Source organism: Monodelphis domestica, chromosome 7, assembly GCF_027887165.1.
Source record: "Monodelphis domestica isolate mMonDom1 chromosome 7, mMonDom1.pri, whole genome shotgun sequence".
Taxonomy (NCBI): domain Eukaryota; kingdom Metazoa; phylum Chordata; class Mammalia; order Didelphimorphia; family Didelphidae; genus Monodelphis; species Monodelphis domestica.
Genome location: NC_077233.1, coordinates 232,507,477 through 232,520,530, shown reverse-complemented (window position 1 = coordinate 232,520,530; position 13,054 = coordinate 232,507,477). Strand labels below are relative to the sequence as shown.

Genomic DNA, 13,054 nt, shown 5'->3' with positions numbered 1-13,054 from the left:
GAGATATGTCCTGAGGTGTAATGGTAATCTTTTCCCTTCTCTTTTAGGCTTGTGTTGCCTTCTGTTTCATTACTATTCCTTCCTTGACTGGCATCTTCACACGTCTTAATCTCTATTTGCATTCAGGTCAGGTTGCCTTGGCAAATCAGTGCCTTTCCCAAGGTAAGTTTATTGTTGTTTCCTGTTAAGCAACCTCTTTTTTTTTCCACTTCTGAAAGAAGAACTCTGTGATGTATCTGTGGGTTCTTTGTTTTAGAAAAGACCAAGAGAAGTAAATAAATTATGAGTTTTAAATCCATTTTGTACATAAGGGAAGCTTTGGCCACCTAAACATCTACACTGTTTAAAATGTTTTCCTGTAAGGACTTTATAAAATAATCTATTTCAGACTAGACAGACTGAGTAAGGTGGCTTAGACAGACAGGGTTTTATGTGTCTGGAGCTTATATAAATTAAAGAATATTTAATAATGACATATAAAAAAACAGCCATCATTCCATATTTTGGAAATGTGAGAGAAAACCCAAAGTGGACCTAAATCTTTGTGAAAACAGAACTGCCCAGCTTGGTGTTATAGATAAAAATGCTGCTGAGGAGCTTTTGGATAAGTTCTTTCTACAAAAGATTGATGGACTTTAGAACAATAATTGCATGTTTATCTAGAATATAATTGAATGGGTTCAAGTAACTTTAAGTCTTCTATAGTATTTTGAGATGACAATTGATTATTTAACTGATGTCCCTAGGCCTGAAATCTGAACCCTTAAAGATTAAATTATTTTTGGTAGGCTTTTACTAAAATATACTCTTTTAATTTCAGTTAATTGTTTATTGAATGTCTATAATGTACAAGACACTGTCTTAAGCATGACATTCAGTTCTGGTAATCCATGTATAATACTGATGGTAACTCTTGTTAGACTGAATATGCTGAATGTGCATGTGAATCCCTATCCATTTCATCAACTATATAGTGGAAGGGATTGAGCCCTGAACTTGGAGAAAATCTGAGTTCAGACTTGCTTTAGTCATTTTACCAGTTATGTGAGCTTGGGGAAGTCATTTTGCTTTGAGAGACTCAGCTTCCTGTAAAATGAAGAGGATAATGTTATCTTCCTCACAGGATTGTGATTAGTATTAGAAGATACTTTGAAAACTTTAAAGCATTCTATTAATTCTAGCTGTTCATTTCTTAAAGTGGTAAAAAAGAACTCAAAACGAATGGGGTGCCCATTAGAATGTTTACATTAGTTACAATAGATGAGTAATGGCACACTACTGTGCTATGAGAACTGCCCAAGGGGACAGCATTAGAGAAGCCCAAGAAGACTTGTATAAACTGATGTTGAGGGAAGAGAACAGAACCAGAAGAGTTTATACAATAAACAATATTGTAAAAACAAAAAATTTTTAAATACTTAAGAACTCTGGACAATGCAAATGAACAACTGTGATCCCAGAGGACTCATGATGAAGCATGACATAGAGGTGATAGACTCAGGGTACAAATTAAGACATATATCTTTGGGACATGAAAATTTGTTTTCAGCTGAGCATACTTGTTACAAGAATCTCTTTTTTAAAGAGGGAAATAGAGAGAGAGAGAAAAAATATATTTTTGTTAATGGAAAAAAGTAAATAAAACCATAGCTAATTCAAGTAAGTAGTATTTGACTGTATTGAAAAAATATATATATATATCAAGACCACAAAAGTAAAAATATGGTTATTTTTCCACCAAATTATATTTTGTCTACCAAAATTAACCTTTTTTTACCCTCTTTTTTTTTCCCTTTTAAACATTATTTTATTTGGTCATTTTCAAACATTATTCATTGGAAACAAAGATCATTTTCTTTTTCTCCTCCCTGCCCCCCTTCCATAGCCGAGGCATGATTCCTCTGGGTATCGCATGTGTCCTTGATCTGAACCCATTTCCATGTTGTTGGTATTTGCATTGGGATGTTCATTTAAAGTCTCTCCTCAGTCATATCTCCTCAGCCCTTGTAGTCAAGTAGTTGCTTTTCCTTGTTGTTTTTACTCCCATAGTTTGTCCTCTGCTTGTGGATAGTGTTTTTTCTCCTAGATCCCTGCAGATTGTTCAGGGACATTACACCGCCACTAATGGAGAAGTCCATTACGTTCGATTGTACCACAGTATATCAGTCTCTGTGTACAATGTTCTCCTGGTTCTGCTCCTCTCACTCTGCATCACTTCCTGGAGGTCGTTCCAGTCTCTATGGAATTCCTCCACTTTATTATTCCTTTTTGCACAATAGTATTCCATCACCAACATATACCACAATTTGTTCAGCCATTCCCCAATTGAAGGGCATTCTTTTTGTTTTTCTAACTAGATAAGATTTCTTTCAGATTTAGTTTTATGCAGGAACCTGGCCAAGAAAACATTTACCCCCTAATATGATTCTTTTAAGCACAATTTAAAAATGTATCTTTAAGATCACAAGTTGTAGATTTAGAGCTGTCAGAAACCTCAAAAGTCATCTACTCTAACCACCTGACTTACAAAGGAATACCCTGAGGCCTATAGGCTCAGCCTGAGATCACATAAAATGGCAGAAGCCAGGATCAGAACTTGAATCTTCGGACTCCAAAGCTAGTCTTCCTTCCATTGCACTTAGACTGCCTCCCAACATAAAGCATAGGCTTGAAAACACTCTTACCTTTCACCACAATGTGATTTTAGTTTGTGATATGCATTAGTTAGTTAACTTATTTTAGTGTGAGAACTATCCAGATGAAAGAGTGGATCTGGAAATGTGTGGTAGCTGTCAATGTAAGGTGGTATCATTAACTTACATAGAATTATCCAAATGTACTGAAGAATAATTGTGCATATATCATCTTAGTGTGTTTATACTAAATAATTTATATGATGATTTTACTTCAGTTTTTCAGAGTTGTGGTACTAAACCTTAAAAGCATATTATTGTACTTAAAGCTACTCACAGTGGTTATAAGCCAAAATAAATAATGCATTGAATTGCTGAGAATGTAGAGCAAAACATAAATGAAGTCACATAAATATGCTTCATTGTCTCCCCCCCAAAAGCTCCAGCTGCTTTGAGAGTCCCAAAGTAGAATTATCTTTTGGTAATTCATTCCCTTGTCTCATCTTCCTTTATCGGCCTGTGATTTTTACCAGAGCTGTATTGTGACAAATGAACTCACAGTCAGCCCAGCCCAGGAAGCTGACTAAGGATTAGCGCATGAGACCAGTAGTTCCATTTCTTTGTTAGAAAGTGGTGTTACCCATGGCATAAGCCTTTTGGGATTTAGAACAAAGCTGGTTCATGGGCCTAAGTCTTTAGGAAGAACAAAAGACTTGCTAAATCAGTTGTTTGGTTGCATGCATCTTGCTTGGAGACAGCTGAAATAGTTTTTAATCTGAGTCTGTTCTTAACTTCTTTTTGATTTTGATTGCTTTGTTCTGTATATGCTGAGAGGCACTGGATGTGATGTGCTCGAAAGCATGTTGGATTTTTAGGTAGAGGACCTTAGTTTGATTACCTGCCCTGGTTCTTACTAATGTGTGATCTTGGGGAAACTATTTAACCCCACTGGGCTTCATTTTCTTTCTCTTTAAAATGTAGGGATTGGACTACATGTCCTTTAGGCCCCTTTAAGTTTAAATCTATGAATGATCCTGTTAAACTCATGCCTTTTGCTCATCACAGGTTCCTTGTTTAAGTTCATAATTGGATTTCATTAGAATCAGAATTCTTTGACATTTCACCTGTCACCCTTGTGAATTCTGTTCTTGGATTATTTCAGGCTATAAAGATAGATCAAAAGGCTCTTTCCTTTTTTGACCTAATTTTGATTCAGGATTCTGGCACTATAGGTTAAAAGGGACCATCTAGAAAGCTCAAAGGATAATCTTTCAGAATTAAACCCAAGTTCTTAGCCTTTTGAGGCACTAGCTAGCTTTATGCCCATAGGAAAATTTCTTATCTCTAGGTTTAATTTTCTTCATCTGAAAAATGAGGAGGATTTACTTTATCAGAATTGGCAGCTATTGGGGGCAGCTGGGTAGCTCAGTGGATTGAGAGTCAGGCCTAGAGATGGGAGGTCCTAGGTTCTAATCTGGCCTCAGACACTTTCCAGCTGTGTGACCCTGGGCAAGTCACGTGACCCCCATTGCCTAGCCCTTACCACTCTTCTGCCTTGGGAGTCAATACACACAGTATTGTGTATTGACTCCCAAGACAGAAGGTAAGGGTTTAAAAAAAACGAAAAGAATTGGCAGCTATTTAAGGGAAAAGTCTTAAAAATTATTTATTTCATTTTTAAATCCTTACCTTCTGTCTTAGTATTAACTATAAGACAGAAGAGTGTCAAAGGCTAAGCAATTGAGGCTAGATTCAAACCCAGGTACTTCTGACTCTAGGCTTGGCACTCTATCTAGAGTGCCAGTGGCTCCAGAACAGCCTTTTATTCTTAGGCTATAATTTTTTTAGAAGTTGTATTATATTTTATCTTTTTATCTTTTTTTAATTAATAATAAATCTTATATCAGCTTCATCTTTCTGATTTTTACATTTATTATTTTAACTTATATAAACAAATACAACAGGAAAATCAAAGACATATATAGTTTCTAGAAGGCTTTTGTCATAATGTCCATGTGTGGCCTGGAGATAAGACATAGAGGAGCTGATATATTTCTCCTAGTGGCACATTAGTATTTGGTAAATTGCCAGAAGCCTTTATGGTTCTAGAGTAAATTGAAATTTTTTTTTGCACACATACAAAGTCTTCAGGCTTCTATAATAGGGTAAATGTTTATTTTTTAATTAAATAAGAGATGTGTATGTACATACACAGTAACATATGTGGGTTTATACACACAGGTCTTATATAGGAAAGTCATAAGCACTATAAAAAGCAGCTGTGATAGGACCTGATTTACTAATTCTCTAGAGTCCAGTAAGAGCATCTTAGATCAAAGGAATGCACATTAGAATCTGTTATAGGTTTGGCAAAATTATTTTTACAGGAAAAAATAAAATTAATTCTAGAAAATAAAAATGAATTATGTTCAGGTATTTTCCTAAGTATATAGAAATGTTAATCCAAGCTATTATGTTAGTCTAATCTTAGAGAAACAAAATGGAATTGTTTTATATCAATAATTATCTTGCTGGCAGGCTCTGAGATAGGAAAACTGAAAAGTAGAGCTGGAGGATACAAATTTTAAATGAAATGGGAGAAATATTTCTATTTTCATACTAAATCTTTGATTTCTATTCTTAATGCCATATATATTCATTAATTTTGCCATACACTCATAAGTATATTTATTATATGTGGCTATTTTAAAAAAGTCTTTGAATTTCCTTACTTTTGAATAATGAAGGAATGGAAACATAACAAGCCATCTGCAAACATGAGTGCCCACATAGATCTCCAACATAACAAATGAGACTTACTAGTCATTATAGGTTGCCAGTTTAAAATAATAAGTCAAGGTTTAGAGTTAGAAGAGACTATAGGTTTTCTAGACAAACCTCTTCATTTTACAGGTAAGGAAACTGAGACCTAGAAAATGGGAAGTGATTTGCCCAACTTCTCCCAAGTAGGAAGTGTCAGGGCTGGGATTTGAACCTAAATTCTCTGACTTCAGATCACATCATCTTTTCCCTTTTTTATTCTGCTAATAACTCTGGAAATAGAGTCAAGAGGAACAGCCTCCACTCAGATGTGAATCCCTTTAGTGTTTTACTGCAAAACTGCTTAATAGGCTATAAGATTTTCAGGTAGATCTAAAACACAACCAAACCATTACAAGAAGTTAAAGATAAACTAGGAATTAAGCTCTAGATTTGGTACTAAAGGTTGTAATGGAAAATATGACCTTGACTCCTCCTTGTCCATTTTTCAGTGTTTTGTTTTTACAGATGATTACTAGCTCCTAGATTGCAATGATGATACCTTTTGTTTAGAAGCCCAAGAAAAGAAGGGAGGTAGAGATAGATATAATAAAAGGGTTATATTATAACTTTCAGTATAGGCCAATTTAGGACATAAGCAAAATCATATCTTTTTTTGAAGAATATACAATGGACATAAAGTAGCATTTTGGATGGAGATTAGCAACCTGATTTCAAGGTTACACAGTTGGTTGGTCAACAGGATATGTACTGAAACTTACAATGATTTCTCTTTTTGGAATTCTTAAAGCCCATGTTGTCCACACCAGTCATTTAGTATTTAGGATATATATGTCCACATACAGCTCTTTGGCCTTTCTCAAACTAACCACATCAGTAGATGCAAATGCAATATATATGTGAGACTTTTCAAAGATACTCATGAACAGGAGATTTGTTTGCCAGAACTGAGAGCAATCAATCAGTCTGTCCTATTTGTATTGTTTTTGTCTTTTGTATTGTCCTATTGTCTTGTTTCCCTAGATAAATTTGTGAACCCAAAAGGTCAGAGATCAGGTCTTGAACATCATCTTATCCCTTACAGAATTTCTCACAATGCCTTGTGTTTGGTTGTGCAAATATTTGGTTGGTTTCTTTGGGTAATCTCCATAAACAAATAGACAGTAGCTAAACTTTTTAATATGAAGGGAAAAGATTGATAAAGTTCAAGGATGGATTTGATAAAGTATATGGAAGATGAGCTTGAGAGAATATATGGCCATGTTGTTAGTAATCATTATTCAGAATATTATGAGATAAACTTCTATGGATATTGATTTTTCTTTAAGGAAAAAAGGGTAAGAGGAAAGCCCTTCTTCAGACCGTAGATTTTAGTATACATATTCTTCTTGTTAAATGCAGGCTGTATTCCTAGGAAAGAAAATATTTGTTGTTGAAACTGCCTTTCTGATATTGGATAGGATTCCAGTTTTAATTTATGATGCTACAGAAAAATACAGTTTCTCTTTGCATCATTGGAAATCATTTCTGAATGGAATTGTACTTGAACCATGAAAACCTTTGATCTTATTGAATGTTCAAAAATGTCAGTTGTTAGGTCCACATTTTGATTATTTGTTCCTAGAGCCATTCTCATAGCTTGTGCTTTGGAAATGGTAGAAGGGAGAGAAGATCTTTCTAAATGCACTCATGCTCATTATCTTTCTCCTAAATTCTGATGGGTAATGTGGCTAGCAGATGGAAGGCTGGCATTAGAGTCAGAGGTTGTGAAGATTTGGGTTCAAATGATATCTATTGACTCTGTGATCATAAGGAAGTCACTTTACTAACAGTGTCCCAGGCTACTGTCTAGAGACTATATGTTTCAGAGACCATCAGTGTTGATGGATGGGATTTCTATAGTAGGAATTTATCATACTGAGCAAACACAAACTCACTCCAAAACATCCTTCTAGGAATATTCCAACTTGTCTATATAGTTTTAGAGCTATATGGAAACTTAGAAATCAAGTCCAAATCTCTCATTTTACAAGAGAAATGTAATTTCTTCATTTGTGAGTAGTGTAACCAGAGTACAAAACCAGTTGTTAGGTTGCTTTGTGTATCATGCCATACTGTCTGTCTCTTAGGTGTTCTGAATGTTTCTTTAGAAAAATATTTAGGGGTAGCCAGGTGGGATGATGGATAGAGTGCCAGGCCTGGAGTTGGAGGACTTGAGTGCAGATCTGACCTCAGACATACCTTAGCTGTGTGTCCCTGGGAAAGTCACTTAACCTCATTTACCTAGCCCTTGTCCTTCTGTTTTAGAGTTGTTACTAAAACAGAAAGTAAGGAATTTTTTAAAAAGAAGAAAAATACTTTAGCAAGACAGCAAGTTTCCAAAATAACTTTTATAGTAAGGTTCAAACTGAATTTTCAAAAAAAACTACAGTGACAACTCTATTGAATGTACAGTATGTTCTCTCTAGGAAGCTTATTCCAGGACATTCACCTATGTGGGACCTGTGGTTTGTGTTGCACCTAATTGTTGCATTGTTTTCTTTTGCTTAAATTCAAATGTTTCTCACAACTGGTTCATAGACCATTTGGTAAATACAGTATGGTTTATGGTTGGCAGAATGCTAATACATGACCTTTTTTCTTTGCTATTGCAGCTGATGCTTTTTTCAGAGCTGCAGTAAGCCTTGTTCCTGAAGTTCCAAAAATGATTAATATAGATGGAAAGATGCGACCCTCTGAATCATTCCTCCTGGAGTTTCTCTGTAATTTGTTTTCTACTTTATTAATAGTTCCGGTATGTAACAGTGGTTATAAGTTATAGCTTTTTTCTTCTTGCCCTAAGAATGTCAGGAACTTAGACCTTAAATTTTTTAATAGTCAGATTTTATATTTCAAATGATGTTATTTTGTACTTATGTAATACAATGTGTCTCCCTTAAATTTTTTTAATTTTTTAATTAATTAATTTTTTAATTAATTAATTTTTTAAACTTTTCCAAGTTTTGAGAGTTTTGCATGCCCTAGTGGCATAGCTACTTTTATTCTTTCCTTTGGCCTGATTATCTGTTGGTAAAATGGGAGGAAAAATTAGCCTTATGCGTGAGGGAAAATGTTCCATGAAGTTATTATTGCTTGATTAAATAGTTAAAGTTTATTTTGCATATATCAGAGTTATTCTTTTCTTTTTAAACACTTAACTTCCTGTCTTCTTTCTGTCTTAGAATCAATACTAACTATTGGTTCTAAAACAGAAGAATGATAAGGGCTAGACAATGGGGGTTAAGTGACCTGCCTTGGGTTGCACAGGTAGGAAGTGTCTGAGGCCAAATTTGAATAGAGGACCTCCTGTTTTTTAGACCTGACCCCCATCCACTGATCCACCTTGCTCCACATTAGAGTTTTTCTTATAGTAAATTAATTGGCTAAGTGAGAAGGAAGCTATGATGTAAAACTCAAGCTATTATACTTAATCATTTGGTGGTTCTCTATTAACTTATGCCCTCCTTTGAGAAATCAGCAGGGTCCTTTATTAATAGGAGGAGATTATCTAGTAAAGGCCAGCAGTAAGGGGAAATTAGCTTTGCTAAAAGCAATAAGAGTGAATTGAGAGCAAGTCACTTTACCCCCATTGCCTAGCCCTTACCACTCTTCTGCCTTGGAACCAATACACAGTATTGATTCCAAGATGGAAGGTAAGGGGTTTAAAAAAAAAAAAGAGTACCTTTCAGCCAGATGTGCAAACCTAAGAAGGAGGGCATGTTTCTTTGCCTCATTTTAAAAGATGGGTGATGAATAAATAGGAATAGAAAGACAAAAATGAGTCACATTTACTATAAATAAGTTTAGAACAAAGTCATCTCCATATTCTGCTTTTCATTGTTTTAGATTACTTGTCTTTCATATCAGCAGCTTTCCAGGATGGGTTTGATAAGCTTAGTCATTTCTTTTGTTTAAAGTCAGATGGAGGCTCTTTCTGCCTAGATAAAAGCCCTAAGCTTTCATTCCCCTGCTTAAAATTTCAGTATTTAGTATTCATCTGGAATACCCATGCCACTTTCTCCATTGAAACTTTTAAAGTTGACAGAATTAGTGATTATTGCAATCAGCATTTAAATGAATTTTTAGATAACTAATAATTCATTCAGCTTATTTAATTCATTAGTTGTTAGAACAAATATAAAAACTACTCCCAGTAGTGAAATCTTACTGTCACCATTTTTAGTATCTCTTATTGACTGGCTAATGGCAAAAACAGTGGGTAAGATGCCTACCATGAACACTTCTCTTGTTGCCTTGGACAAGTCACAAAGCCCTTCTGGGCCCAAGTTTTCTCATCCTTAAAATGAAGAGTTTGCCCTAGGTCAGTGATAGCAAACCTTTTAGAGGCTGTACTAGGCCCTTCCCCTACCCCACCCCTCAGACATATTGCTGTGCTCTGCGCCCCCCCCCCCACATGCTGGATATGCCCTACCCCCACCCCCTTACTGGGGAGGGAGGAAAAATTCTCATTGGGCTGCTAGGCAGAGGGGTGGGTAAAGTGAGGAATGTCCTCAGTGAGTGTAGAGAGGGGGTGGGGGGTGGCCTGAGCTTTGCTACCCTCCAGCTTTGCTGGCTGTGAACCACCCATTTTACACCCCCCCCCCCACCTCTCCTGTGCATTCTGATTGGCTGCTGGGCAGAGGGATAGGGGATGTGAAAAAATGTCATTAAGAGTGGTGGAGAGGGGAAGGGGAGCAGTCCCTCTGCCTTTTTAGGAACAAACTTGGGGGTGGGGGGAGTGGCCATGTGCCCACTCAGAGTGCCCTGTGTACCATCTTTGGCACCTGTGCCATAGGTTTGCCATCACTGGCCTAGGTAATCTCAGGTTTAAATCCTCTGAACCATGCAGCTATTTGGCACTCTGAGAGTAGCTTCTAAAGGGTTAATGTAGTCTCAGATTCTTATGCTGAGTAACACTGAGTAAAGCTGTGTTGGAGAAGGTTGTCACCTTACTTTCTCTTACATTGCTTTTCATTAGGGGACTCTTGTAGGAGAGACAGAGAGTTTCTCTCAATTTCAGGAACCCCTCTAATTTGGTCATCTCTCTGTGTCTCTCTCTCTTTTAGACACCCACATACACACAAACAGACAAACATTTCCTGGTAGTCCTTTTCTCTAAATTTATGATTTTTTCTATCATACACTAAAAGCTTTATACATTTTGGGGAGTGTCTTTTGTGTTGAAGCATCAAACTACATTTTATTTTTCTGTTTTATATTCACTGATGCATGAATGCCTAGTGAAAAGTTTTTTTCTTGCAAAGCAGATTAGAAAGTGCCCATGTTACTTCTCTTGAAATTGAAAGCTTGCTTTCTACAAACAGTTATATACAATATTGACTCTCTATAGGAATAAAATTAACTTTTTCTTTGGCAATACAATTCTTAAAATTAAACTACTGGAATATTTACTCTGTTGTCTGTTTTCAGGGAAATTCTTTAAATAAAATTTAGTTTTGGTTATTTAATGGGACAAAATTTTAAATGATTGTCAACAAAGAAAGGGATAGTGAGTTGCCAAATTAGATTGACTCACTAAATGGAAGACAGATTACCATGAACTTTGTTTTTTTTCTTTATGTCATAGAATTAATTTAGACTTTTTGAAGATGTACATGTTCTCTTCTTTCTGACCCTTCTGACCCCTCACTAAGTATAATAGTAACTTTTAGACTTTAATGGTTTTCTCCAGAGATTGGAAAGTATTCCACAGACATTTCTACTTATATTAAAAACACTCCTGAAGTTTAAGGAAGAACAGATTGTTCTAGTTTCCACACTTTCAACTTGTCTTTAACTCTATACTCTATATCCAGCCAGATTCTCTGACATGGGATTAAAAAAAAAACAAAAACTCTTAACTTCCATCTTAGAATCAATACTGTGTGCTGGTTCCTCAGCAGTAGAGAAATAAGGGCTAGGCTGTGAGAGTTAAGGGACTTGCCCAGAGTCACTCAACTAGGAAGTATCTGAGGGCAAATTTTAACCCAGGACCTTCTATCACAAGGCCTGGCTCTTTATCCACTAGCTACCTTGCTCCCCCATTAGTCAACTCTTATTGACGTCCTCTTTTCCTTTGGTTTCAATTCCTTCTTTTGGTGTTGGACCAAAGACAGAAGAGTCTTACTTTTCTGGGTAAACTGAAACAGTCACCTAAAGTAAGCATGTGTTCTTAGTCTGATGTTATTGTTTTAAAAGTTATCTTAATCTAAAAGAAATGCAGTATTTAAATCTACCATTAATGATAATAGCTATTATGATTTGGAGACTTGCCCATTGTAGGTCTATTCTGGGGTTTTATATGATACGAGAATATCTTGTGCTTATGGTCTGTAAAAATTAGTGGATTTTAAAACAAATTTTATATATACATGCAAAATTAGCACATACTATTATATTTCTGTTTCTCAAACTTAGAATCTTAAAGCTTGTTTAATCAAACAGAATAAAAAACATTGATAATGGAGATAAAAAATGCTAAGCAATTTGATGTCTGCCTGTATTATTTAACTTGGGTTACTAGTGTGATTTTTTTTAAACTAAAATAATTTACAATTTAATTTCATTGCAGTTGCTATAAATAAAGTGCTTGAGCTCCTGAATATTTTTCCCCAATTTGTGTGATTATATGTATGTGGTTTCCCTTTAGGATCATCCAGAGCAAGGAGTCCTTTTTCTTGTTCGAGGTTTACTAAATGTGATCCAGGACTACACTTGGGAAGACAACAGTGATGACAAAATTCGTATCTACACCAACGTTTTACATCTCCTCTCTGCAATGAGCCAAGAGACTTATCTCTACCATGTAGACAAAGGTAGCAATGTGTTTTTCTTTTTTACCATTAAATATCCCAGAGTGCATGCATTATCTACTTACCTTAGTGAATCTCATGAAAAAAACATTTATAGTGGATGGCTTTTGAGCTCATGTTTTGATTTGACCTTTCTAGGATAATAACTTTCCTATACTTAACCACCTCCTAGGAAACTGTGTGACATGCCTTTTGCTCCATAAATGTCACTAATGCTAGTGCTTCCTGGTTGTGAATGGCCAGAACATTGCATAATCTATCTATGAGCATAATGTTTTATGAAGATATTCCCAGAATTTGAAATTTATGGAGAGAAATTTACTTAATCAGCTAGCAGCATTGTGACATTCTCAGATAGGTATTGTTAAAAAACTCTGTCACTGAGGAGTTGAGTAATGGTGCTTAACACTAAATTTATTGGTCCTAATTAATAAAGTCTATGGTATAATTGAGATAAGCTTTGGAAAATGGAGCCGAAGAAGATTTTTTAGGATTAGATAATAATAGAAGAATAAAAGATTTAAGAAATTGGTCTCTTTCTTTCAAAACAGGTTCAAGTGAAGTCTTAGAACTTTCAGACTACATTGCAGCATCAGATTTTTGGTAGTGGAGGTTGCAAGGTTAGGAGTCCAGTTTTCTAAATGCTTAAAATTAGAGAAACTTCTTTCTTATTTTTTTTAAATTATTAAGATTTAAAACTGTCCTAAGACTTTTGGACCACTCTATATTTTAATTGTAATTTTTTTTTAAATTTTAAACATTATTTTATTTGGTCATTTCCAAACATTA

At 35.3% G+C, this 13,054-nt stretch overlaps 1 protein-coding gene across 2 annotated transcripts in view; it reads left to right on the top strand.

Annotated features, from left to right (window-relative positions):
- VPS35L (VPS35 endosomal protein sorting factor like) overlaps positions 1-13,054 on the top strand; it is a 106,331-nt gene that overhangs the window by 68,873 nt on the left and 24,404 nt on the right. For both annotated transcript variants that reach the window (XM_007498179.3, XM_056806566.1), the window contains exons 26-28: positions 48-162; positions 8,069-8,208; positions 12,103-12,268. In XM_007498179.3, the coding sequence (XP_007498241.2) occupies positions 48-162; positions 8,069-8,208; positions 12,103-12,268 (421 nt within the window). The remainder of the gene's footprint in view (positions 1-47; positions 163-8,068; positions 8,209-12,102; positions 12,269-13,054) is intronic.